At 44.3% G+C, this 27,643-nt stretch overlaps 2 protein-coding genes across 6 annotated transcripts in view; one reads left to right on the top strand and one right to left on the bottom strand.

Moving 5' to 3' along the window:
* Slc3a1 (solute carrier family 3 member 1) overlaps positions 1-14,551 on the top strand; it is a 35,302-nt gene extending 20,751 nt beyond the window's left edge. The window contains exons 6-10 of the mRNA XM_057766877.1: positions 438-562; positions 4,146-4,341; positions 10,042-10,209; positions 11,333-11,449; positions 14,086-14,551. Of these exons, the coding sequence (XP_057622860.1) occupies positions 438-562; positions 4,146-4,341; positions 10,042-10,209; positions 11,333-11,449; positions 14,086-14,529 (1,050 nt within the window). The 3' untranslated portion in view covers positions 14,530-14,551. The remainder of the gene's footprint in view (positions 1-437; positions 563-4,145; positions 4,342-10,041; positions 10,210-11,332; positions 11,450-14,085) is intronic.
* Prepl (prolyl endopeptidase like) overlaps positions 12,776-27,643 on the bottom strand; it is a 31,626-nt gene continuing 16,758 nt past the window's right edge. For all 5 annotated transcript variants that reach the window (XM_057766842.1, XM_057766850.1, XM_057766854.1 and 2 more), the window contains 8 exons: positions 27,313-27,498; positions 23,423-23,620; positions 22,077-22,252; positions 20,609-20,825; positions 17,794-17,943; positions 17,270-17,393; positions 15,559-15,632; positions 12,776-15,231 (listed from right to left, as the gene is read on the bottom strand). In XM_057766842.1, coding sequence (XP_057622825.1) covers positions 15,142-15,231; positions 15,559-15,632; positions 17,270-17,393; positions 17,794-17,943; positions 20,609-20,825; positions 22,077-22,252; positions 23,423-23,620; positions 27,313-27,498 — 1,215 coding nt within the window. In that variant the 3' untranslated portion in view covers positions 12,776-15,141. The remainder of the gene's footprint in view (positions 15,232-15,558; positions 15,633-17,269; positions 17,394-17,793; positions 17,944-20,608; positions 20,826-22,076; positions 22,253-23,422; positions 23,621-27,312; positions 27,499-27,643) is intronic.

The following is a 27,643-nucleotide window of genomic DNA, read 5'->3' as shown; positions in this document are numbered from 1 at the left end:
GCCCTGGCTGGCCTGGAACTCTATAGACCAGGCTGGCCTCAAACTCACAGAGATTCACCTGCCTCTGCCTCCCAAGTGCTGGGACTAAAGGTTTACAAGTTCTATCTTCATCAAGAATGTCTGAAGCATTCAAGCAATTATATTTAGAGGTGTTTTGTAATTAAGGTTTTGGTATTTGGTAAGACTTAGTTTACTAAAATGGGTGATAAAGAAATGCTTACTGTTCACTAGGTTTTTAAAGTCACAGATGTAAGAGCCCGGGCAATATTAAGGGTCATGGGTATCCACCACCCACAGCTCTTGTGCACTGAAGTTTCTAGGACCACCACTGAGCAAGTAGTCCCTTAGTTCAAGCTATCTGATAAGACTGTCTGAACTTACATGGAGCCCTTGTGTGTGGGGAAATGGTGCTAATGGTGCTGTCCTGTTTTCCCAAGGACACCGTCACCCACTACTCGGAGCTTTACCACGATTTCACCACTACTCAGGTGGGGATGCATGACATTGTACGGGACTTCCGACAGGTCATGGACCAGTACAGCAGGGAGCCTGGCAGATACCGGTAACCACAGGCCCAAGTATATTCTAAAAAACTTGCATAACTTAATTGTATATTGTTATTATTATTATTGGTGTGTGTGTGTGTGTGTGTGTGTGTGTGTGTATGTGGTGTATGGTATGTATGTCTTGGAACACAGATGGAGGACACAGAGCACACTTGTGGTTCTCTTTCTCTCCCTTATGTGAGTATCAGAGATTGAAATCATGTCACCAGGCTTGCATGGCACTTTCTGAGTCATGCTGACAACCCACCTTTAATTTAAATTAAGTTTAACCTACATAATTATAATTCACAACTTGGTTTTGTCAGGGTGTAAAATAATCTCTCACGTTGCTTATTTTTGCTGATTTTCACTTTCCTCTTTTGTTGAATGTTAAAGATGAAATTAATTTGAAAGAATATATTGGTTGGGTGTTAGATGTGAGCTTTATAAAATATTTTTATTAATTCTTTGGGAATTTCATACAATGTATGTTGCTTTTGTATGTGTGTCTTTGTGTGGGCTTTGTATACGTGAGTGCAGGTGCCTTAACAGGCCAGCAGAGGGCGGTGGCAACTCCCTTGGCGGTGGATTTAAAGTTGGTGGTATCACCTGGCATGGATATTGGAAACTGAACTCAGATCCTCTTTAAGAGGAGTACACATTTGTAACTGCTGAACTGCTTTTCCAGCCCTACAAATGGTTACTTTTATCATTATGACTGGGGCTATGTTTCTTGAATAGTGTGAACCCAAATACTCCAACTGAATTGTCTTTAGATCCCAGTGGTTAGCACAGCTGTGAGATCAAGGGGCTGAGGGGTCCTGCTCTGTAGCTCGGTGACCTTTGGGTTGTCAGTTGGCAGAAATGGGTTAGAAGAGTAATAGTCATAACCTTTGAAGGTTATTGTGAGAGTCGATGAGACCATGTATGTAAATCACTTTTATAGTGTCTGGTATGTAAGCAGCACTGGTAAGTCATAAGTCTGGCATCTCTAAAGACCCTGGGGTGGGTAGGAGGTCCTATCTATGTGCTGCTTTATTGGTTGGTGAATAAAGCTGTTCTGGACAGTGACTTAGCAGAGTAAAGCCAGGCAGGAAATCCGAACAGAGACATAGAGAGTAGGTAGAGACAGAGAGACACCATGTAGCTGCTGAAGGAGGATGCTAGAGGCTTAGCAGTAAGCCACAGCCTCATGGCAATACAAAGATTAATAGAAATGGGTTAATTTAAGATGTAAGAGCTAGTTAGAAATATGCCTAAGCTATTGGCCAAACAGTGTTGTAATTAACATAGCTTCGGTGTGGATATTTGGGTCTGGGCAGCTGGAAACAACACACAGCCTCCATCGACAATGGAGCATTTTGGCTTCTTTCTTTCTTTCTTTCTTTCTTTCTTTCTTTCTTTCTTTCTTTCTTTCTTTCTTTCTTCTTTCCTTCATTCCTTTTTTTTCTTTCTTTCTCTCTTCTCTTTTTTCTCTCTTTTCTTTCTTTCTTTCTTTCTTTCTTTCTTTCTTTCTTTCTTTCTTTCTTTCTTTCTTTCTTTCTTTCTTTCTTTCTTTGAGACAGGGTATTTCTGTATAGCTCTGGATGTACTAGAGTTCACTCTGTAGACCAGCCTGGCCTTAATCAAACTTGTAGATCCATCCCCGTCCACTCCTCCCCTACCCCAAGCTGAGATTAAAGGCATGTGCTACCACTGCCCGCCGCCAAGACACATTTTGAATTTCTAGATTTGGGTTAGGAACTCTCAGTGAGTAAAGTTCTACAGAAATATTCTAAGAATGTAAGAATCTTACACAATTTGAGATATATCTGGTCTTAAGAATCTTGGATAAAGGATATTCACCTTTTATTACTAAGTAGCTTATGAAACAGAATCATCGAAAACAACTAAGGAAATTCTGAAGGTGTATTCGACCAGTACACTTAAATAAACAGACCTGTTCAAAACAACAGATATAATTTAATGATTGAAAAATGGGGAAACTCACACACACGACTGGAGTAAAAGTTCCGATGTCCAAGTGGATCGGGAGAACACACTGGATCTCCAGGTTTTCTTCCCTGGGGACCAGATCACCACACCCAAGCAAAATGTGATTGGCTGAGCTTCCCCATCAGAAATTCTCCCCTCCCTGCCCTTGGAGAAGGCAATGGATTCACAGGGAGTAGGGGCAGAGGTGGGGAGTGTATTGACACTTAGTAAGACTGCACTTCCTATTAATGTGCTGCCTCAATCAGCTAACAGCAGCACTGATGGGGCCGTTTCAGGTGCCCATCTCATCCTGAGTGGTTTTCAGAGTGCATATCAATAAACAGGGCAGACCCTTTATGTGAAGGTATAGACTAGAAATTCTAAGCCGATAGATGAAAATCTCTAAAGAAGATCTTCAAGACATTAGAGTTTTAGTTGCGTGTAGAGAATACAGAGCACAGTATTGATGGCAAACCAAGCTCTGTGTTCATATGCTGTTCTCTGGAGAGTCTATCTAATGATGCATGCTTATATTCATGTCCACTCTTCCTCTTAATGCCTCCCTCCCCAGAGCTACCCTCTATCCCCATCCCCTCTCAGCTTTATGTCCTCTTAATAAAAAACCCACTAAGTCCCATGTATGCTGCTCATATACTCATGTGTGCAGGACCATCTGCTGGAGTGGGACCACACTCTTAGAGAAAATGGACTCTTCCTCTCTGACTATCCCATCTGTCAGTTAGTGGTAGGAGGGCTCACGAGGACTCCCTTCCTCTCCATGCTATAACGTTGACTGGCTTGACCTTGTGTAGGTCACCATAGCTGCTAGGAGTCTGTAAGGGCAGCTGTTACATCTAGAAGGTGCTGCCTCGCTTCAGTCCTCCAAGGTCTCTGGCTATTCCAGTCTTTCCATCCCCTCTTCCACGATGGTCTCTGAGCCTTACAGACAGGTGTGATATAGATGTCCCCTTTGTGGCTGGACCTCCATGGACACTGCATTCTGGCTAGTTGTTTCTGTGCTAACTGCCACTGTATGTAGAAGTTAAACTCTGATGAGATCTGGGACCACAATGGCCTGAGATCATGGCAAGCTCTAAGCAATGCAGAATTGTTCCCATTCTTTTATCAGAGATTGAAGACTAATAGGTTTTCTGCCCCACCTTCTCCCTCATAAAGGGCTTCTCTGACATACAGTAACCTGGATGGAGCTAAACTGAAAAAGTTTAACAACAGGTTTATTTGAGTAAAGCAACTCCCAGGCAGGTTCTCTAGTCCCAGAGATTGAGGCTGGAGAAGCTGAATGTCTGAACTAAAGCAGGGAGATTTTATAGGTTGTGGGTAATGGGCGATGATGTGTCTACCATAAGCTGGGTTTGTGTGCAAGTATGGTCGAAAGCTGAGCACTTTAGGTGGGGATTTGGGCGGCTGGCTACTTCAGGGGAGGAGGTTGCTGTAGCCTCCAAGAATGCAGAGCTGGGCTTTTTGGAGACTTTCTTTTGTTTGAGAGACTCTGAATGGGGAGTGGGGTTTGGAGAGAGAGACTGAAATGGGGGCTTTCTGGATCACACAGGGGTAAACTGGAGGTTCCAACTGAACAAAGACACCAGAGTTTGCCAACCCTTCCAGGTTCATGGGGACCGAAGCCTCCGCAGAGAGCATCGAGAGAACCATGATGTACTACGGCTTACCATTTATCCAGGAAGCTGACTTTCCTTTCAACAATTACCTCACCACACTAGACAGCCTTTCTGGTCACACTGTATATGAAGTTATCTCATCCTGGATGGAAAACATGCCGGAAGGAAAATGGCCTAACTGGATGGTAAGCCATCATGCCCGGTACACAGTGATCGATTATACTTGCTGGACTGTCACCTCTAAAATGAGGTGCATCTTTGTTCCTAGGTGACCTTACTCAGGGTTAGTGGTCAAGTCTGTCCTAGCTTCTGACCAGGCTTGTCTTAGTTAGGGTGTCTATTGCTGTGACCAAACACCATGACCAAAAAGCAAGCTGGGTTTATTTGAATTTTGCTCAGCATTGTAGTTGATCATTAAAGGAAGCCAGAACAGGAACTCAAACAGGGCAGGAACCTGGAGGCCGGAGCTGATGCAGAGGCCGTGGAGGGATGCTGCTTACTGACTTGCTCATCGTGGCTTGCTCAGCCTGCTTTCTTATAGAACCCAGGGCCACCAGCCCAGGAATGGCACCACCCACAATGGGCTGGGACCTCTACCATCAATCACTAGTTAAGAAAATGCCCTTCAGGCTTGCCTGCAGCCCAATCTCACGATGATATATTCTTAACTGAGGTTCCCTTCTCTTAGACGACTATAGCTCTTATTACAAAAGAGAGAACATTATCCACTCAACTAAGTTAATACTTCATGAGTATTTATATATGCTTAGAACTCCACTAAGCTTGGTTAGGGTTGGCTATCAAATTGTAATTCCACCCAACATTTCACAGTTCATGAAGGATCCCAGTGTGGAAGGCTACATTTCAGAGTAGTTGTGGCATAGAATGTCATGCAAGATGTATTTAACGCACAGAGATTCTGGAAGGCTCCCCCTTCTACACATAGCCTGCTTCTCTTAGGCTGTGAAGGACAGCGCATGTCTCTGTGGTAAACACTGAAGGCAGCTGGCACACTGGCGAGTGCTAATGTGTCTAAACACAGAAAGGGCACAGTACAGATCTGATATAGAAGATAAACACTGGGCATAGGGCACTTCTGTGAGTGGAGCCTGAGGGCGTGGGATACCCTGGAAGGCTGAGTGTGAAGGACCAGGTCCTGACTGGCTTACTGTACTTTTCCACATGGCTGTAGGAATGTTAGCCCTTCCACTTGCCTCAGTTATGTTCTTTCTTCACTAAGAAACCCATCTTTGTTTGTTTGGTGTTTGTTCTCTTTTGTTTTTGAGACAGGATTTCTCTGTGTAGCCCTGGTTGTCTGGGAAGTCACTCTGTAGACCAGGCTGGCCTTGAACTCAGAGATCCACCTGCCTCTGTCTCCCAAGTGCTGGGGTTGAAGGAGTGCACTGTCACCACCTAGCCAGAAATTAATCCTAGCCTATTACATTCTCTTTGTATTATACACTGAAGTAGTTTTAAACTTTTTGTAAAAACACAGTGCAAACACAAACATTTTTTGGCTGTACATTTTTTTTCTGTATATCCTTATCCTGTATCCTTTTTCTGTTTTAAACACTGTCTTATATTGTAGGTGGAATTTCTCTGTCCCACCAGCCCTAAATAACCACATGGAGACTTATTATTAATTTTAAATGCTCAGCCGATAGCTTAGACTTGTTACTAACTAGCTCTTAAATCAGCCCATATTTCTTAATCTTAAATTAACCCATATCTTTTATTTACGTTCTACCATGTGGCAGTAACTTTCTTTAGCATAGTGTGTTCATCTTGCTTCTTTCCACATCTCCTAGTTACTCTGCCCTTTTTCATCCCTGCCTGACCTCTTACTGTCTAGCTATTGGCTGGGATTAAAGGTGTGTGCCACCACCACCTGGCTCAGTTTAGTTTTTCTTAATCTCAGCAACACTTTCCATTAACTTTCCCCACATTTATGTTATGGGCTGTATTTTTGTTTCTTTGCGTGTCTTTGACTTTTTTTTTCAAGTGGAGACTTGGCTGCTTTAAGTAGTAGATAGGGTAATTCTGGATGTCCTGTTCTTCTTCTGTAGTATTTGTTGTCTTGTTCTTTGGCCCTTTCTTAGATGAATTCTGTAATGTCTGCTCTCTTGTTTTTCTGACTAGAGACATCTCTGCTTAGTTACTCGCTGGAGAGTCTTTTAAAGGAAGATTTTATTTTTAATTTTTAATTATGTATATGTGTGTATGTCTGCTGTGGGTGTGTAAGTACAGTACCTGTGGAGGCCAGAAGAGGGTGCTGGATCCCATGGAGTGGATGTTACAGGTAGACATGAGCTTCCTGAGGAGTGGATGTTACAGGTAGACATGAGCTTCCCAATGGGGATCCTGGGAACCAAATTCGGGTCTTCTGCAAGAGCAGTATTGCTTTTAACCACAGGGCCACTTCTCCAGGTTTTGGGGAGGGGACGGATTCTTTAGATGCCTTAAACTGACCAGTCTCCCTTGCTGTTGCTGAGGGGTTGTGTGTAAGAAGTGTCCAACCCCTAGCAGTCAGCTTACAACTCTGCCTGATGTTCTACCTTAGCAGAGCCGTGGGTCAGCTGAGGTGACAGATCTAACAGAACAGAGCCTTCCCAGGGTTTCCCCGGGCAGCTGGAGAAGCTCTTCATGCACACAGGCCTGTCCTGAAAGAGCTTTCTAGAGCCCCAGGACTACACAGGAATGTCTGCAGGCCTCTCTTGGGCATCTCATTTCCCAGCTGTTTGCTTCTTCTGGGGCTTGGGTTATCCTCAATTGGTGTAATACCATAGCCATAGGAAGACAAAATGTTGTCACAGATGTTTTGGGAATGAGACTCTTGTTTGCGTAGTCAGTCCTGAATCAGATAACATTCAGCTGATAGTGAGTTGGGGCAGTTTGCACTGTAGCAGGTCTCAGACAATGTGAAGTCCATTGAACTTTAAATTCTTTCATCCCTGTCCAGGGCTGTTAGGCTTCTGTTTTTTAGCTGCTGTTGGTAGGGCTGGTAGGAACTTGAAGAGAGTGGAATTAGGGAAAGTTAAAACACTATAGATATGAAGTGCTCTGGTTTTTTGGCTGAATAGTCCAGAATTGCCGATGTCTTTGGTTAATTTATGTGCTTTCAAAAATGTGGTTTTAGTTTTTTGCCAATGTTTTCCTTGTTTGGTAAATTTTTTAGAAATTGATTTGTCAGTGATGCTGGAGATTGAACCCAGGGCCTTATGTATGCTAGGTATGAGCTCTCCCCTCTGAACGTGTCCCCAGCCTTTAAAGAGCTGTTTTGAGATCCATATCCTCCAACTGACTGTGCCCTGATGTTACAGTTTTTATGATGTCATTTGAGCAGTTACAGAAAGTACTTTGACAGTTTCTCGAGCCATAGATGACTGAGATTGTCCTCAGTCTGTGGGATCGAGGCGAACTGTGCTCAGTGCTTTGAACTTTCAACTCTGCAAAGGAAGGACCATTGGATGTCCAGACAATCTGAGAAAGTTTGCCAAATAGCCTTACGGCACTGAAAAGAATAAAAGCAGACAATAGTGATTGAATTTTCTGGCCATAAAAATAGAAAAGCAGAGGGGGTGGTGGCACAAACCTTTAATCCCAGCACCCGGGAAGCAGAGGCAGGCGGATCTCTCTTTGAGTTCAAGGCTAGCCTGGTCTATAAAGTGAGTTCCAGGACAGCCAGGACTGTTAGACAGAGAAACCCTGTCTTGAAAAATAAAACAATACAGAAAAAAACAACAACAAAAAACCCAAACAAAACAAACCAACAACAAATTCGAAAAGCACTTTATCCTGACTCACCAGATACAGTGGTGGGGGCAGCCTCAGCATGTCGAAGAGAGAAGAAAGACTTCTCCTTTTCCCGATTAGAGCAATCGAGTGTATTGTCACGGACTGGTTGTCTGTCATACTGGAACTTGGATGCTGCCCTTTCTCAGCTCTTTTCTTCAGCTGGGAAGTGGAGAGTTGTTGGCAGACTGTTGTGTGAGGGATAAGATCTGAGTCAGGCGTGAAAGTGCTTACTCCTTAAGCAGCAGAGTCCACGATCCGTGTCTGCCCATGGATCCAGTTGTGTTTTTCAAGCCTTCCGTGAGCAGCACATGTTCTTATTTGTAACCAGAACATTCGCCACATGGAAACCACACACAATTAGAGAACACAGAAAATTTCTTAGAGCTGGGCCACCTTCTATGCGCTGCGATTACAAGCACAGGTCACCATCCCCAGTTTTGTAAATGTCTTTGTAAGAATTAACTTCCCTTCTGTCTTTGTGTGTGCATGTTCATATGTGCATGTGTATGTATGTGTGTACAAGGAGATCAGAGGTCAGTCTTGGGTGTTGGTCCACCCGTCCACCTTATTGTTGAGAAGGTCTCTCTCACTGGGACCTGGGTTCTCTATCTAGGCTGGGTCGTCTGCCCTGGACATCTGTCCTCTATTCCACCTCCAGCTGTGGGATTACCAGGGTGTGCCACCAACCCTGCCTTTTTACATGGGTGCTGGGAATCAATTTCACGTCTTCACGTGTGCAGCAAGTACTTTACCACCGGAGCTATCTCCTCCCAGGCCTCCAGTTTACCTCTGGAAATTGGTTTTGTACAGTTCGGATGTCAAAACAATAAAGGCACATTAGATGTGCCTCCATCTGTGTTTTCTACCTTATTCTCTTCTCTTGATCTTTTTACATCTTTTAAAATGTATTATATGTTCATGACGTGTGTGGGTGAGCATGTGTGTGCCTTGGTGCATGCATGGAGACCAGAGGACATTCATGGAGTTGGTTTTCTCTTCTACCTTTAGGTGGAATCTGGGGATTGAATTTAGGTTACCAGGCTGGCTGCTTGTCAGTCCTTTTACAACCGAGCCTTCTCACTGGCCCTTGTCTTGCTTTTTTGTTTTGTTTTTTGAGACTGGGTTTTACTGTGTAGCTCTGGCTGTCCTGAAATTCACCTTATAGAACAGGCTGGTCTTAAACTCACAGAGACCCACCTGCCTCTGCCTCCCGAGTGCTGGAATTAAAGGCGTGCGCCACCATTGCCTAGCCCTTGTCTTGCTTTTTATGAAAAAAAAAAAAAAAAAACAAAACCCTAAAAAAAAAAAAAAAAACCCAAACAAAAAACCTCCCTTGTCTCCTGTGATACTTATTATTCACGGGGGGAACATGAAAACGCATCCTCTAAACTTCCTCCGGTCTGCAGTCCCGTTCACAAGGAGCACCCTGAGGACTGTCACCACGCTGTGTAGATCAGCAGTGCCTCAGTCAGGGTCACTACTGCTGTACAGGGTGACAAAAACCACCACCAAAGCAGCTTGGGGAGGAAAGGGTTTATCTGGCTTAAGCTTCCACATCATGGTTCATCATCAAAGAAGTCAGGACAGGAACTCAACCAGAACAGAATCCGGTGGCAGGAGCTGATGCAGAGGCCACGAAGGGGTGCTGCTTACTGGTTGTTCCCCATGGCTTAATCAATCTTTCTTATAGAAACCAGGACCACCAGCCCAGGGATGGCACTACCTACCATGGTCTAAGCCTTCCTCTGTCGATCACTAATTAGGACAATGTCCCACAGCCAGATCTTATGGAGGCATTTCTCAACTGAGGTTCCCTCCTCTCAGATGACTTTAGCTTTGTCAAGTTCACATGAAACTATTTATTTATTTATTTTGGTTTTTCGAGACAGGGTTTCTCTGTAGCTAGCCAGCGCAGCCACCATGGTGGCAAATGGTCAGGTGCACAGCAGGTTAGTGGCCTGGGACCCATTTCTGTGCTTGTGGATACCAGCATTTTTAGAGTGACCTTCTGCCTGGGGAACTATTTCAAACAGGATAACCCTTTATGAAACTGTTGTGGAGCTGTGCTCTTACAACTCTCTGCCTTCCAGACAGGTGGACCAGAGACTACCCGGCTGACCTCTCGCTTGGGGAATGAGTACATCAACTCTATGAACATGCTTCTTTTCACGCTCCCGGGAACACCCATAACTTACTATGGAGAGGAAATAGGGATGAGAGACATTTCCATTACAAATTTCAATGGAAGCTATGATACGGTAAGTATGGGGCATTCTCAGCTATGGGCCACGGCTACACTGCCAGACAATTTACCACTTCTGTTTCACTACTGAGTGTCATGGTCACTTTAAAAAAATAGTTTCAAACTTTAAAAAAAAAATTTATTATGTATGCAATGCTCTGTCTGCATGTATGCCTGTAGGCCAGAAGGTGCCACCAGATCCCACTATAGATGGTTGTGAGTCACCATGTGGGTGCTGGGAATTGAACTCAGGACCTCTGGAAAACCAGTCAGTGCTCTTAACTGCTGAGCCATTTCTCTAGCCCCATGGTCACTTTTTTTTTTTAAAAACTGTTGATAGTAAGGGTTATCAGTTTCCTTACTGATAAGGTAGTTGTGGAGCTGAGCCATAGAACTGAGCTTCTTGGCTAGATCCAAGGACCCTGCAGATTCTGAGGCGTGCTGACATTTGAGGACTGGTGACTTACTTTGCATATGATTCGGCTCCCACAAGCAGGAATTCATGTCTGGTTTTTGATCTGCTAGTGACATGACCACAACTGTCTTTTCCTGTTACCATTGTGTGGTTTTTTTGTCTGAGGCTATGGCTCTCATGATTGGGTTGTTGGGTAGATGGCATCCTGACCCTTTAATGTGTGCAACTGGATTTCACCTGTGTGAGAGGCAGTTTCCTTACTAGTTGGTTAATTTAAACTTTCCCTCCCAGCGACTCGCTGTGTGCGGGCGCTCACATGCAACGACCAGGGTGGGCACAGGAGCATGCAGAAGTCAGGACAAGCAGAGTCTGGCGGTGTTCTCAACTGCCGCCAGTTTACAGCAGGGTGGGTGTCATGAGCTGCTAGTGGAATATTCTGAAATCCTTTGATTTTCTTAAAAAAAAAATAGCAAAAGCAGCAGATTCTAGATACGTGAAAGTTCAGTTAGGAAAAGCATATTTCCAACTGAGATTATTCGCTATTTTCAAACTGAAAACATGAAATCGACAGTGTATGTTACGGCTTTCTCGTTGTGAAGGCCAGGAGCACCGACATCAGCTCGGAACTGAAGGGGTAATTGGAGGAGGTCAGAAAGGGTCCAGATGGATTTCTTGTAATAACCTAATCACTGCTTTCTCTTTTTGGCCTTTATTTTTGACACAGAATACCCTTCTGTCAAAGTCACCGATGCAATGGGACAATAGCTCAAATGCTGGGTTTTCTGAAGGCAATCACACCTGGCTACCCACAAACTCTGATTACCACGCTGTGAACGTGGAAGTAAGTATCGATGAAGATGTTGTGTTGGTTCTAGAAATAAGGAATGCGTTTCCACATGGATTACCAACATCCCAGGCATGTGTAAAACCTTAACTAACACTCTTGAAATCAATCACAGACTATCTTGGAATTTTCAATTAGTAAGGAGTTTGGAAATTATGTTTTTTTTTTTGGTGAACTATGACTTGGTACACAGTGCCCCCTATGAAGAGTCTTCACAGAAATTCCTATCTCTAAGAGTTCCCAGCCATGATGAAAATTCTACAGTGTTTACAGCAAACCTAACTGCCCTTTCTCTGGAACTTAGTTTTTTTGTTTTTTGGTTTTTTTTTTTGAATTTTTTCGAGACAGGGTTTCTCCGTGGCTTTTTTGGTTCCTGTCCTGGAACTAGCTCTTGTAGACCAGGCTGGTCTCGAACTCACAGAGATCCGCCTGCCTCTGCCTCCCGAGTGCTGGGATTAAAGGCGTGCGCCGCCGCCACCACCACCACCCGGCTGGAACTTAGTTTTAAACGGTCACAAGGTTTGAAGGGATTAGAAGTGAGACAATAATGTGTGCTTGCTGAAACACCAGGGGTGGGGACTGCATACCAATCGATCTAATAGAAATCCCTAAACAAAAGAATAATGTAATTATGATAAAAGATAAAATGAGGTTTCAGGAGGATGTTGAAAAGGTAGTTCCATATATGAATGGGTTGAATTCATGTTAAAAAAAAAAACACCAAAAATATTCAGATTAGGTAAAACAAAAGTCCAGATAGGAGACACAGCTAAAATGATACAAATAATTAACAATACTGCAGGCAATTCTAATGGAAAGGAAGCTTGCAATTTATCTATCAAAAGAATGTTTACACTTTCTGACCTAGGAGCTTTACTCTTAGATAACCATATCTATGAATATTCATGTATGTGCAAATCATAAATATGCAAGGGTTTTGTTTGCAGCACTGTTTGCAAGAGCAGAGGCGTTAGAAACGACATGCCCATTCAACAGAAAGCCAGTTGATTAGATCATGGGACTAAGATGTAGCTCTTAAGACAAAGACTAGCTGCACTAGAGAGAGAACACGTTTAACACGTTAGAATACAGCACAGGACGGTGTCACTATCTGTGTGAACACATCTACATATGCTTGAGGAGGCGCAGGCTTATCATTTCATGATCCCTAAAAAGGAAGGAATGCAAGGAGTCACCACATCCTGCCTGCCTCTGGAAGGAAACTGGGGGTGGTTGAAGAAACCTTTGCCTTATATATATTCTTGCAACTCAAATTTATACTACATGAAATCATCTCCTAGACAAAAAATGACTTACAAAAGGCAGGCTTGGAAATATTTAATAGCAGACAAAATAGAATTCAATATGAAAAGCATTATATGAGAGAAATGCAGTTTTCAGACAGTGAAAAGTCCACTAAAACCTACAAATCTTTATGCATGTTAACAGGAGCCTCAAATATATCAAACAAGTACTTTGAGAGGTATAAGGGGAAACAGACAAGCCCACGATTACAGGAAAGAGTTCAAATGAAAGCAGATGAAAAAAAAAAAAACAGCTCACTGGGCACCTCTCACTCGTGAGTGGCACTAAACTCTGCTTCTCATGCACTATCTAAAGCTACTGAGAACAAGTAACACAGCTGATAAACAGAACGAACATTTTCAAATATCCATCAGATATTCATTAAATACATTATTAAGCATCTATCGGAAAACAACGATAACAACAACCACTGCCCCAGGAAACGTGGCTGGCAAGATTGTAATGAATGAACATTATTGTTGATTTGGCAACAGCTCTGAATAATTTGGCATTATGCATTGAATGTCCATATTCTCTGCCACAGTAATTATCTGTCTGATAATCTATCTTAAATAATATAAAACATGGGAGGGGGGATTGAAAATATAAGAACACACAACAAGTACAACTGTCTAAAAGGGAAGGGAATGGAAGGATGGTAAACACATTCAGCAGAATAGTACCTGCCGTTACAGTGACATCTGTGGAGATGGTGGAACAGAAAAATGCTTATGAGGGAAAAAAATAGGAAAGCATAGCATTGAATTAGGTGTGTTTTGTGTAGCTGTAAAATAAATCCAAACCTTTGAAAAACAAAACTGCCTTTGATGGCCCGGCGTGGGATGAGGCAACAAGAAAGCAAACGCAGACTTCTCGCATCTTAGGCTCCACAGAGTTCTGCAGCATTCTTCCCATCCCCAGCAGTCTAGGAGTCCATGTCTGCTGGACCACATTAGCCACAGGTGAGAACAGCTAAGTCCAAGCCCACTGGATGCGTTCTGCTTCCAGGCATCATCTGGCAGCTCCGACACAGTGACCTCACTGCAGCAAGTCCGGTGTCCTAAAGTGGAGTCACTCGGCTCTGCAGCAGCTCTGAGATGTGTGAGCGCTTGCACACTGAGATCGCTCCAGACAAGCAGAAACACGGCTTTGTAATTCCTACGACCTAGGGTAGCTACTTAGAAATGCTTTATAGCTTGGCGGTTATTTTACGTATTTGGGCAGTTATTTTAAAGGGCAAATGAAAGCAAGTTTTTCTTTGTGGGGGAGAGGAATAATTCTTAGACTAAAACATGAATATTTATATGAATATTCTTTTTAAAAAATAGGTCCAAAAGACCCAGTCGAGTTCAGTGTTGAAGATGTATCAGGATTTAAGCCTACTGCGCACTGCAGAGCTGGTTCTCAGCAGGGGCTGGTTTTGCCTTTTGAAGGATGACAGCCACTCTGTTGTGTACACAAGAGAACTCGATGGCATAGATAAAGTCTTCATTGTGGTTCTGAATTTTGGAGAATCATCTACTCTGTTAAATCTACAGGAAGTCATTTCAGATCTTCCTATGAAATTGAGAATAAAATTAAGTACCAATTCATCCTCCAAAGGCAGTGACGTTGACACACGTGCCATCTCTCTGGAGAAGGGAGAAGGACTCATCTTGGAGTACAGCATGAAGACTCTCCTCCACCACCAGGAAGCTTTCAGAGACAGATGCTTTGTTTCTAATCGCGCGTGCTACTCCAGTGTTTTGGACATTCTGCACAGCCTCTGTTAGGAGTCTCCACTTAGATGGCGGCTCTGTGCCCAGCATGTCTTAGCATTATGTACAGCATGCTGCTGATGAAGCTGCAGCAATGGCCGGCAACTCCTAAATTTCTGTAGTACGAGTGCAATTGTTTTAGGGAGATTCTTGAATGTTTGAAAGAACAATAAAGTGTTTAAAAGATTATTCCAAAATTCTAAAGCATTTAACTATGAAGAATGCTGTTGTTTAAAGTGGGGCTGTGGGAACTGCAAGCTGACTCACTGACAGTGTCTAGAAATATTAACCAGCAAAGAGAAGAACTCCGACTTGTAAACTGGTCAAAGAAAATTCTATTAATAGGCACTGAGCTGTTCTGATTGAAAGGGAGGCCTGGCGTTCTGCCCAGTCCTTCTGGCTCCTTCTACACCCTACTAAAGAGCACGACCAAGAACACTTTCCCAGGCTGGGATGTATGTGCTGGTGTGAACATACAAGTGAGTAGTACATTAAGCAAAATTTACACGAAGAACTACTTTTTAAAAAAATTATGCAATAACTTAAAAAAAATTCACTTTTGCTAAGCCAGCTGGAAATCAGACTGTTATTTCTGTGTGTTTCCACTTCCCAGTTAAAAGCAGCATTTCAGAATTTTAGGTATTTTTTAAGATCCTCGAAAGCATTGGTGCTGTCAAGTCCAAGTTCCTCGTACAGGAATTTCATTTGGGCTGTAATCTAAAAGAAATGCATCAAGATTAGACAAGGCTAGGGTGTTGGAATTCCAGGGTTCCATAGTCTGTCTTTATCCAGGCTAACCTAAGCCTGGAGTCTTTGCTCTGGGACAGAGCAAACCCTTCCTTACCACAGGACCCAGTTAGTCATCCCTTAGCAGAGCTTCCTTACAGGTATCAAAGAGCCCTTGAGCAGGCCCCTCCTGCTATTCCATGCTCCTGGGTTGACATTAGTGCCGTAGCTCTGCCACTAACTACACCTTGACCTCTGAGCGTGAATGCAATACACCTACAACTGAGGACTGTCAGTGCCCAGGAATGGAAGGCATACCTTTTTGTGAGAATCTTCAATCACATGGTTCCCTCCAGGCTGAACATCTAAAACAATGTTGGGCGGCTGATAGCCTGAAAGAATTAACACAAAAGCAATCATATTGTCAGAAAACTGAGTCCCATCTTGCCATCTTCTTTTGAGTATTTCACTCAAATGGCAGAGACAAAGAACAAAGCCACCATACCACCACCAAAGACAGGGTAGCAAAGGGCAGAAGCCAATTTCTACACCAGGGGCAGCAGGGCACTTCATGGGCAAGGAAGCTGGGTGCCTGGACTGGCATACAGAGAGAAGGCTCTGACCTGTGACCTGGGGGGGGTCAGTGGCTGTGACCTGTGACCTGGGGGGGGGGGTGGTCAGTGGCTGTGACCTACGAGGGGGGAGTGTCAGTGACTGTAACCTAGGAGGGGGTGTCAGTGGCTGTGACCTAGCGGGGGGTGTCAGTGGCTGTGACCTAGGAGGGGGTGTCAGTAGCTGTGACCTGGGGGGGGTGTCAGTGGCTGTGACCTAGGAGGGGGTGTCAGTGGCTGTGACCTGTGACCTGGGGTGGGGCAGTGGCTCTGACCTGTGACCTGGGGGGGGGGTGTCAGTGGCTGTGACCTAGGGGGAGTGTCAGTGGCTGTGACCTGTGACCTGGGGGGGGTGTCAGTGGTTGTGACCTAGGAGGGGGTGTCAGTGGCTGTGACCTAGGGGGAGTGTCAGTGGCTGTGACCTAGCGGGGGGTGTCAGTGGCTGTGACCTAGGAGGGGGTGTCAGTGGCTGTGACCTAGGAGGGGGTGTCAGTGGCTGTGACCTGAGGGGGTGTCAGTGGCTGTGACCTAGGGGGAGTGTCAGTGGCTGTGACCTGTGACCTGGGGGGGGTGTCAGTGGTTGTGACCTAGGAGGGGGTGTCAGTGGCTGTGACCTAGGGGGAGTGTCAGTGGCTGTGACCTAGCGGGGGGTGTCAGTGGCTGTGACCTAGGAGGGGGTGTCAGTGGCTGTGACCTAGGAGGGGGTGTCAGTGGCTGTGACCTAGGAGGGGGTGTCAGTGGCTGTGACCTAGGAGGGGGTGTCAGTGGCTGTGACCTGAGGGGGGGGGTCAGTGGCTGTGATCTGGGGGGGTGTCATTGGTCTGTGGAACCTGGGAGACGCAGCTATAGCTATGCACAGTGAGAACTGGAGAAGGGGACAGGGAGATTCTGACTTATAGGCGGGTCCCTCCCAATTCCAAACCCAGAACATGTTAACATGCAGTTTTAAGGCAAAAAGAAGAGTTATTTTTAATGACTCTTTTGTCTTTCATTTTTCTTTGTATGTGGTTGTGTGAGCTCATGTGCCCATAGGTGTGCAGGATCTGCTGGAGCAGAAAAGGAGTTACAGACAGTTGTGAGCTACCATGTGGGTGCTGGGAATTGAACCTGGGTCCCCTAGAAGAGTAGACAGAGTGTTCTTAACCACTGAGCTATTTCTCCAGTCCCAGAAGAATTCTTTCTAATGAAAATGAAAGATCTTAAAGCAGGGTGTGTAGATCTCCAAGTTACACTGGACATTTACTTTTAGCTTTGAGTCCTGCCTGCTATATTTTAACATTATCCCTGAAGTGCTGAGGTGGTCACAGCTACATGGACGTCAGCTGAGGGGTCAGCAGATAGTCAGGTCGGTGCATGAGGGCTGCTGCTGGTTGAGGGTGGTCCTGTCAGCCAGCTTCCCTGGTTAGGCGGCCTCCTACCTTCACCTGCTTCCTTGGCGTGCTCCGCAATGGCTTCCTTGAGTTTCTCAGTGTAGTCCACAATTCCTTTCAGAGGTACTCGCTCATCGTGCTCATAAGCTGTGATATGAACTGAGGGGTAATGCTGAAAGAGAACAGATTCATAGTTTACGTTACCCCGCCGTCCTTTCAACCTGTAGTTCAGAAAAGGAATGACCTCTCGCTTGGCCCCGCGTGCTAGGAGGGTTTCCTCATCTGAAACTCTGGGTAAGCCTCAGTCCTGTGTGTGAGGCTACCTGATTCCTGTCCAGAGAGATGGTGACTTCATCTAATTGAGTTAGACTGGGTCAGGGGATGAGAACACCATTCCCCTGAGGTGTTAAGCTGAGGCAAACTGGGAATATGGGCAGACATGACACCAAAGGATGTTTACATGGTGAAGCAGAGTGAGCTCTCTGAACTCTCGCCTCAGCTCAGTGAGTGCCTTTCAACTGTCTTCTCTACTGACTGCTTCAGGACAGTGGGTCGCACCTGCGGCTCCCTACCTGAGGCTTGATGTTTTGACAGGGGCAGTAACGTTTTATGTAGTTCTTGTGCTTTTCATCGGATGAAGGATTCCCCCATTCCTCGAGCTCTTCGAGTGTCAGAGGAAGTGTGGTGTCCATCATGGTGTTGAGGACATCCAAGAAAGGTGCCTAGTCAAAGAAAAACAAGCCAAACATATACTGGCTCAAGGGTTGCTAAAAACGAACCTCACAACAGTCGACCGCAGAGACACATACGGAGGAGTGAAGAACGCAGCTCAGCCTGAACTAGGGCTGGTAACTCCCAGCTGCCTGGAGAGCACTCACACTCCGTAAGAGACATTTATAGAACGAGAAAGAATGTACATCCCAATTTCACAAGTTTTGTTTTTAGCTTGGTGTCTTTTCTATTTTCACTCACACAAAAGTAACACATACAGCTCTGCACTCATTAGGATGGCTACTATATTAAAAACAATCCCAGAGTAATCAGAACATTTCAAGCTGGCGATGACGCCCAGAAACTGTGCCATCTTCACACTGTGGGTTAGAGTGTAAACGGTTGTGGTCACTGTGGCAAAAACCATGCTAGTTACTAAAAGAATGAAAGTGACATTTACCTTTTGACCTGGCCACGCCTTCCCAGATATATACTCAAAAGAGGGAGACAAGGTCTTATAGTGCAACTAGGCCAGTTTTAAGCAAACCGTGGTGCAAGCATGCGGGCTAGAGTCTGGAACCTCTTGCAACACAATGTCGGGTCAGCTAAGCGAGACAAGCGTTATCAAAGAGTAAATCGAGGTGACGGTGCAGGCGGAGGGCAGAGGGGAGTTTCCAGGGGCCAGGAGAGAGGGATGGAGAGCTATTCAAGGGAATGGGTTTCTGTTTTGAAAGATAAAAATTCAGATCTGGAGACTGACTGCATTAAACAGTAAATATGTTAAGAGTATTGAGCCCTACACTAAGAAAGTTCTGACACCAGGTTTTGTTATTCTCCGAGGATGCCTAGAATGTTTGAAAGTGAGAAAAGCACCAAGAGCATACATACAGACTCTGCTCCACAGTAAAACTCCTAAATCGTGCTTAGATAGGATCCAGAAAATAGCCACGGGAAGAGAAGATGAAAAACGTCTACTGGCCTTAATTATTATTGGAACATTTATAAGGGGTAGAGAGAAGGCTCAGCAGTTAAGAGCACTGGCTGGTCTTCTAGAGGACCCGGATTCAATTCCCAGCACCCACATGGTGGCTTACAACTGTCCATAACTCAGTTTCTGGGGATCCAAAACCCTTTCTTGGCCTCTGAGGGTTCCAGGAGTGCATGTGATACACAGACATACAAGCAGGCAAAACACCCATACATATAAAATAAAAATAAACAAACACATTTAATTAAAGGAAAATTACTTTTTTTCATCTAAAATTCTATTTTTTTTAGAGTATATGCTTTCCAGCTTTCTCTCCTGGTGCCATCCATGGAGTCTGGGGAGCAGTAATTCCTTCCAGCTGCCCAGCGGAATGACTTCTGCACACAGAGCTGCCGGCCGCGGTAGGAGGGGCCCAGCTCTACTGCACAAATGGCCATCATGGAGGATCTACCAGGAAATGTGTGACATCTGTCCAGTTTTCAGAAGCAGCAATAGCAGCGTGAGGTGCTTTGTGCTCAGCAGTGGCAGCTTCACCGGGTCAGTCCTTTCCCTGGTCTGCAGCCTCTAGCACTGGCTCTGAACACGCCCACTCTCACCTAACACTCCAGCAAACCTTCTGCTTCAGTGAGCCCTAATCTTGGGTGCTTTTAATCAATGACACTGATGCACATATGAACACTTTGTGTTGAATATTTAGGCTGTCCCCAATTCTTCACTGTAATAAGCAACTGAAATAAATATCCTAACATATGCATTTCTAGTTATTTCTAATTTCTAAAATTCAAGGTTAGCTGCATTTTATATTGTAAATGATTCTTTGTAGCTATGTTTATTTCCTCTATAATGAATATCTTTTTCAAAACAGATTTCCAGTTCAAATTATTTAATACTCATTTAACTTACTACATCTTGTTCCACAAACACACACACCATACATACAAACACACACCATACACACAAACACACACCACACACACACACACACACACACACACACACACACACACTGAAAAGTATTACTCTGAACTGCGCAGACATTATTCTCCAGATGTCTATGGAGGAAGCAGAAGACAAACATGACGCCTGATGCTTCATGGTTTGGAGAACAGGAAAAGACTAAAGGCCATTTTCTCAACTGATGGTTCAACCAAAGTACAGGACTATACCCAAAAGAGCACCGAGAATGGGGTGTGTAAGCCAGGTGTGCTGGACACACTTAGAATCCTGCTGCTTAGGAGGCTGGGGAGGACGATGAGCATGAGACCAGACTGACCGGCTACATAGCCAGGAAATGAAAGAAACAAAATAATGGGTTATCTAAAAATAGTCTCGAAATCTAGGAATAAAATGTGGCTGGACAGTACACTGTCACACAGACAAGTCAGAGGAGACACTGCATCCAGATTAAGGGCACCCCACCAGACTTCTGGAACCATATATAACTTTGGCTTTCTAAATGTTCTGACCATTAGAAAAGGAAAAGGCTCAGTGGGAAGAGCCATTACTCCCTCAACGGAAATCCTGCAAGATCCAAAAAGATCATCGTCAGGGAAGAACACACAGTGGGTTAAGATAATGTCACAAGCTCTCCTAGAGACACAGTTCTGTTTAAACTTAACAGCTCTGCTCTGCCTTAGAACTCACAGCCAGTGGCCCGGCTGCCCATGCTGAGAACCGCGAGCACTCACCTCCAGAGTCACGGCTCGCAGCAGCTCTGGCTTAGCATTGCACAGTGCTCCCGCAAGCACTCCTCCAGCACTGAAAGCGCTCAGAGTTGTTAGGCTCGGTTGAGAAAAGCCTTGACTATGAAGCGTCTTAATGCAAGCCTCTAGGTCAGCAAGGCCATTGAGTTTTTTAGTTAGACGGCCATCAGCATGCCACTGGAGGCCCAGCTCTCCACCACCCCTGGAGTAGAAAAACAGAAGCGATACAGTGGAGGTCAGCAACTATATCACAGGCTCAGGATTGTTGTGCTTTTAAAGGCTGGGAGAAAACACCATGAAGGAATATCCAACAGCGACTGTCTGGCCTGCTAAGCCTAAACCAGTTTCCATTATAGGAAACAAAGAGCTGGCAACTGTCAATCAAAAACTGACTCAACAACTATGTTTGAGCACCCACTGCCTACTGACTATGGACTGTTTGAGGGCAGACCTTCGAGATACACACGAGCAGAACTGCCTGCGGAGGAGCTCAGAGGGCCTGAGGACAGCAGACCACGGTTACCAGGCACGCTGGCTGCTGCGTGGCACAAGTGTTTAAGCTCTACCTGAACAGAGGAAAGAGGTTGGGGCGTCTGAGTCAGGAGCACAAAGGCATGGGAAATGACATACTGAACTGAGCTGTGAAGGAAGCGGGTTCCTGGAAGGAGAAGGAACGGGAAACTGAGACCCAGTGAAAACACAGACTTGCTAGGACAGAGCAGAGCATGCCACCTGAAGGTACACAGCCAGGGGCTACCTCACAGACAGAAGCCAGATCATGAGAATTTTACTAAGAAATCCAGACTTTGTCCTGGAGATAGGCGGTGGAGGAGATTTTAAGCAGAAATAAAATGATAATGCTGTTCCGAGAACAGCTAAAATGGAACGGGAATCAGACGAGAAAAGGAAGCTCAGCTTAAAGAGGCTCTGTTAAAAAAACAAAACAAAACAACAACCTACATTGGCTGCATCGACGGACAAACCTGAATCACAGCGCTTGAAGGGTTATTGAGTTTGTGGCTACAAAGACAGAGCCTGTCTCAAAAACCCAAGAGACAGAAACCTGAATTCAAGAGAATACATGGACATAATAATGTAACTATCAAGTGCAAACATGGCTGAATCTACTCAAAGGTCTGAAAAACTTTGTTTTTTGAACCAAACTAATCTGCTATCTGAATCAAGGTCTACTCGGCCTAGGGATACAAAATCCAAAATCCACACCAAGAAAGTAAGCTTTTGCCCCTTAATATATTGGTTTTTGTTTTTTGTGTTCTGGACTTTTTTAGATAGTGTCTCCCTATATAGTCTCCAAGAGAGGTCCGCCTGCCTCTGCATCCCGAGTGCTTGGGTTAGCGGCATGTGCCACTGCGCCTGGTCCCCTAACATTATTGTCGTACTTGTCATCACCGTGTCCTAGCGCTCATCTGCCAGGAGAAGTGTACTGACTCACCTAACATGGCAGTACGCTAAGATCCATCCATCATCCACCAAGACCCGCCTCTCAGGCCTGAAATTCATTTTCAGATCCATCCCGTATGCTCCATACACATGTACCAAGAGAGGCTTCTTCTGCAAGTCCTCAGAATCCATTTTGTGGAAAATTGTCATCGGCACTAATTTTCCATCCTGGAAATGAAGAATTACTAGCATGTAAGGAAACGTCTTTGCTGCTTGCTTTTTTCCGTGCTTGTGACCAATGCACCTGCTGGACAAGGCTCTACCGCTGAGCCCCGCCCCAGTCTGAAGTGTCATGATGTGCCCTCCCCCGTGTGCCGTCAGCTTTGTGAGCCCGGGACACCTGTGCACACAGCTCCGGCTTCAGCTACCCACTGGCCTATAATCAGCCAGCAGAGAGCAGCAGAGTTGGCTTAGCCATCAGCACAGCTTCTCCCAGCAGGAAATAACTCTGACAAGCACTCATCATTGCCCAGTATTAACGTCTGTCTTGTGGGTAAGACAAACAGCCTACTTAGGTTGGAAATTTTAGTACAACATACTCCCTATGCCTAAGGCTAGATATTGATGACTCTTATCTTTGAATATTTACAAACGTGCTGACTGAGCCCAGGAAATGTCAAAATGCTCAACACTGGTACATCAGCTCTCGCTCAGGCCAACTGATGGCTATCTGCATCCTTCAAAGGCCTATAACTATTAATCTAATCAAAGACGTTTATTTATTTTTATATGTGTGGGTGTTTTGTCTGCATGTATGCGTGTATCACGTGTGCAGTGCTCACGAAGTCCGGCAAAAGGTGTCACATTCCTTTGGACTGGAGTTACAGATGACTGTGAGCCAACATGTGGGTACCAGGAAGAGAATATCGGTTTTCTAGCAAAAACAAACCCTGTCTTCTCTAACTTGTTCATGGTCACGGTGTTCTATCACAGCAATAGAAGCCCTAACTAAGACATATGCGTTACTTCTTCAGAAAAGACCACTTGGCTCTCGCCAGACTAGGTGAAGTCCCTTTACCACACTTCCGGTGTATTCAATGCTTTTGTTGTAGCTGTCAATGCATCATAACGGAGACTTCTTCGGCCTCTGGTACTGCCCCTGCTACAGCGAAGCCTCATGACGGCTGGGACTGTACTAGCTGAGTCTACTCTAACCAGCTACTTGCTATACTCTCAAAGTTATCACCAGCAGGGCACAGCAACTTTGACTATTTACTCTTTTTATTAACTCAAACATAAGCAAGTGAAATGAAGGGTGAGGCCCCCATGCCGAGGGCTCGGGCACGGGCACGGCGCACTTGCGGTATCTGGAGCTTAAAACAGGGATCACACACCTACCTTGCTTTTGGCTTCCATGCGTAAGACACGGCTAGTCTTTGTAATTGGATCTTCATGTCCAGTTTCCTCAAACAATTTGCCTTCTGCAAATTTATATGTGTAATATTTTGGAGGTCGTATTGGTGAGCAAAGCTGAAAGGGGCAGTTCTTTGGGTCAGAATTTGTCTCCATTATGAATCCACAGGCCCACGGAGGGAGCTGAAGAACAAAAAATATTTTCACTAGTTAAAAAGAAAGCTTCTGAGTCTGCTCCAAACGACACGTCGTGGAGACCTCCTCTCTGTCACCACACAATCATCATTTATGAATTACTTCATTATGAAAACAGATTTTAAGGGAACAAATAAACTCACATATAAATTACCAACAAAGGAAAAGAATGTAGGAAATGAGTTTATCATAATCCTAGATTTAAATGAAATTGCTTTTTCATATCAGGTTTATTTGGGATACAAACTTGGGTGCTAAAAGAACCAAAGGGCTAAGAATAAGAGCAAATGAAATAAGCGTCCTACCCCAGCAACAGCCTCCAGTCCTGCTCTTACAGATGAGAGACCTCGCGTGAATGTTTGCAATGATTTTCCCACCAGTCCTTATCCTGCTGCCTGGACAGCCAGTGATGAGAGTTATTATTCCAGGGCTACAAACGGGCTCAGCAGCACTAAAGCACTTCCAATTTGTTTCTAACTTTAGCTTCGAGGCTAACCATTGTGCAGAACAAAACCTTTCCAGGCACAATGACTCGAAGAGACTCAGAGCTATTATGCTCAAGATTCTTAACTTTAAGAAGAAAGGAAAGGAATCAAAATTTATTCTCTTAGAGCAGCAGGGTCCAGCATCAAGCCTTCCACTAACATCCCACTTACACCTTTTAAACAAGCCTGGTAAGCAGGCTGACAGAGTCGAAAGGGGCCAAGAGTAAGAACGTGAAAAGCAAAGTGCCTTTCTCTTTCTGGGTAATTGCAGAAAGAACAAATTCCTTAGAAAATCAGAGGTCTTGGCACAGCAACATCCCTGGCGGGCACTACTGAACAAGGGAGGAAGGGCTGTGGGGACTGGGAGGACAGAGTCTCACCTGCAGAAACCACAGCCAGAGAGCACAGTGGTCAGGCGCATTTCCGGGCCTACTTCCCGGAAAACTAACAAGGACCCACAGTTACAGCAGAGCTCCACTTGCCTTTCAGGAAAACTTAACTATGACTTAGGAATACACTGTTCCAGCTTTAGGACAACTGGTACCAACAAATCAAAGTCTGAGTTTTTCTAAAACCAAGGGACCAATGTTTAGTCTCATAAGAACTGTTCCAAGACCATGGACTCTGAAGCATTTGTCCAGCTGATGCAGAAATATTAGCTGTCTCAAGGGTATCGTAAGCCATGTTTCCTACTAAGCTGTAATGTACTGAAAGAAATTTGGCCTGGAAATAGAGTCTCCGGCAAAGAAAGCTGGTGACAGCATAGAGCAAAACATTTCCTAGGCTCGGCAGTGAGGGTGATATAAGGCTTGGTGGCTGAGTTTATCCAGTATGCGCAAGGACCTGGCTTTGCACCCTAGTGCTATAATGTAACAACCTCAATTTACTTTCCAGGTATTACAATCAAATAAAAAAATCAGAAAATACTGATGACATGATGACCAATAATAAAAAATTAATACAAGAAAAGTTTAACATTCCCATTGCTGGAGATCGTGTTAAGAAAGATCTTTCGGTCAAGTATCTCCTAGGCATATGTTGTTAACTCCTCACACTGGCGCTAAAGGTTTTGTCTTTTATGTAAAGCATGGTCGATGGGTAGTTATCAGTGTTATCCAGCATCACATAATTATAAAATTACTTTTAAGTAGCACATGGTATGTACTGAAGCATTTGATTCTCTTTGATGAGGACCTAGAACAAGAGTCAGGGCAAAACAGGAGCCTTCAGTTTGGAACAGGCCAGAGAGTGATGGAATAAACAATAAAGCAGAAACTAAAGACAGCAAGTGCGTATGTGGGGGATACCTTTAACTAAGAATACTTATTAAAAAGAAGAAAAGGTCATATTTACTTAGAAGTCTAGTCTTGGGGGCTGGTAGTGCTTGCTCAGCACACAAAGCCTTGGGTTCAAACCCCGGCACCACATAAAACCACAAGTGTACATGGGAGGTGGAGGCAAGAGGATCAGAAGTTCAAGGCCAGCCTGGGCTATACCAGCCCCAATAAATCTAATTTATAGCAGAAAAATCTCTACATGGTATTCCCAGTTTTCTTGATCGATGTAATTGTAATAAATGCATTGCTAGAAATTCCGCATTTACCATCCCTACTTCTATAGACTGCAATGAGGAAATATGCTCTCGAACAGCTTTCCAAACACAGCAGACAGATAAGGAGGAACGTCCTCAAATGATGACTGTTTTTATTTCAGGACACCTATACAGACATCTAAGAGATTCAATGTTAAACTTAGCAATTTGATTTTAGGGAGCAACTCAAGAATTCTAATTGTTACAGGCTCCCACTGTAACAATCTTGAATTTATCTCTCTGGTTCCTATCCGTTTGCTTCAGTCTTTACTAATATAGTTACCTAATAATCTCATGAAGTATAGCTCCAACACTTCAAACTAAAAATAAGTTGTTTTTTTTAAATGGGTGTCAGGTCCCCTAAAATTGGAGTTACAGACAGTTGTAAGCTGCCATATGGGTGCTGGGAATTGAACCCTGGTCCTCTGGAAGAGCAGTCAGTGCTTTTAACTGCTAAGCCATCTCTGCAGCCCACTAAAAATAACTTGTTCCTGACATTATAATTTATACAGACTGCTCACACCAGTTAAAAAGCATCATGTCATAACTTCATCCTCCAGAAATGTATTCTGCTTTAGCAAAACAAATTTAAGAGTTGGGTCCCTGAAGATATATGGACTTCAGCTTAGAGCTGTGTTTGAATGGCTTTCTCATTCTTGGATATGACATATTAAATTCCTATCTATCCACTGTAGTCTGCCTCTATATTCTACAAAAGTTTTTCTGAGCCACAAACTCATTCCTTCCTTTAAATTCTACATTTTGTCTTTGAAACCACTTATTTAAAACTAACTTATACTGAATGCTTTTTTGTCTAATACCATAAAAACTTAATTCTTTAAGGCCAGATATTTTATTCCCCTGTTTTACTATTCCACAATGTTGTATATGATATTTTGTACATAGGAATTCAATATAAATAGGCACGGAATTGGCAGGATTGTATCTTAATAGGAATTCTGACAATATTGGAGTGTTATTTAAAAGGACTTAAGCTGCCTGCTGGTCAATCCACTCAGTAATTCTTTCCCTCTCAGGCAGAATGAAGGCTGCCTTCTCTTTAGGGCTCGTAACTTTAATTTGCTTAATGCTACTTTGAACATAAACAGTAAGTTTGCCATTCATTAATTCATCAGGTTCATTTCTGACGGCATTTGGTCTTGTCTTGGCAGCCGTAGACAGTGTTAGCTAGTTAGACATGCTATTATCATCCCTCTGTGCATGGAGACCACTGACATCATACACTGAAAGGGAGGAGGTGTATACTGCATGGGGAACAAAACTGGCAAGGAGAGAAGATGCAGATACAAGCATGTGGTGGAAATACAGGGATGTGGCTACTGTCCTGGGCTGTGGCCTGGGCAAGCAGCTGTCAGAGGTCTCGGTTATATGGAAAGAAAAACATAATGACCCCAACTCTATTTCTGGGGTTCACTGTTTTAATAAGACTGCATTAAAACAAGGTCTCTCAAGACATTCTAATATAAATCTAGACCTGATAAAAGCCAGTGTGCTAAAATCCACTTAAATTAAAGAAAAGTACATGGCATTCCAATTCTGATGCTCTGTTAAGCTGCACTGTGTGTTGCTGGGAGTAGATGTACCTTGAGAGAGCGGACAGAGTCATCAGCCAGACCAATCACGTTAACGTAGAGGAGGTTGCTGTGCTTCAGGAACAGAACGCAGTGGTCCTTAAACATGTCCAAGTCTACAACCTTGGTATTTCTCTTCATTGTGAAGAATAAATCCCAGTTCATAATGGCAGGGGCATCAGCTGCTGTTCGCATCAGCTGTATGAACAAGGTTAGAAGAGATGCAGGTGACACAGCACTAAGGCCGCAGCATTCGGGGATGAGAACACAGAAGGGACCACACTAGCAACCACTCTTTAGTCTGTATCAGGGGCAAAGTGTGAATGTCACCCTGTTAGCCCAG

The sequence above is a fragment of the Chionomys nivalis genome, chromosome 1 (genome assembly GCF_950005125.1).
Source record: "Chionomys nivalis chromosome 1, mChiNiv1.1, whole genome shotgun sequence".
NCBI lineage: Eukaryota > Metazoa > Chordata > Mammalia > Rodentia > Cricetidae > Chionomys > Chionomys nivalis.
This window is presented reverse-complemented; position numbering and strand designations above follow the sequence as displayed.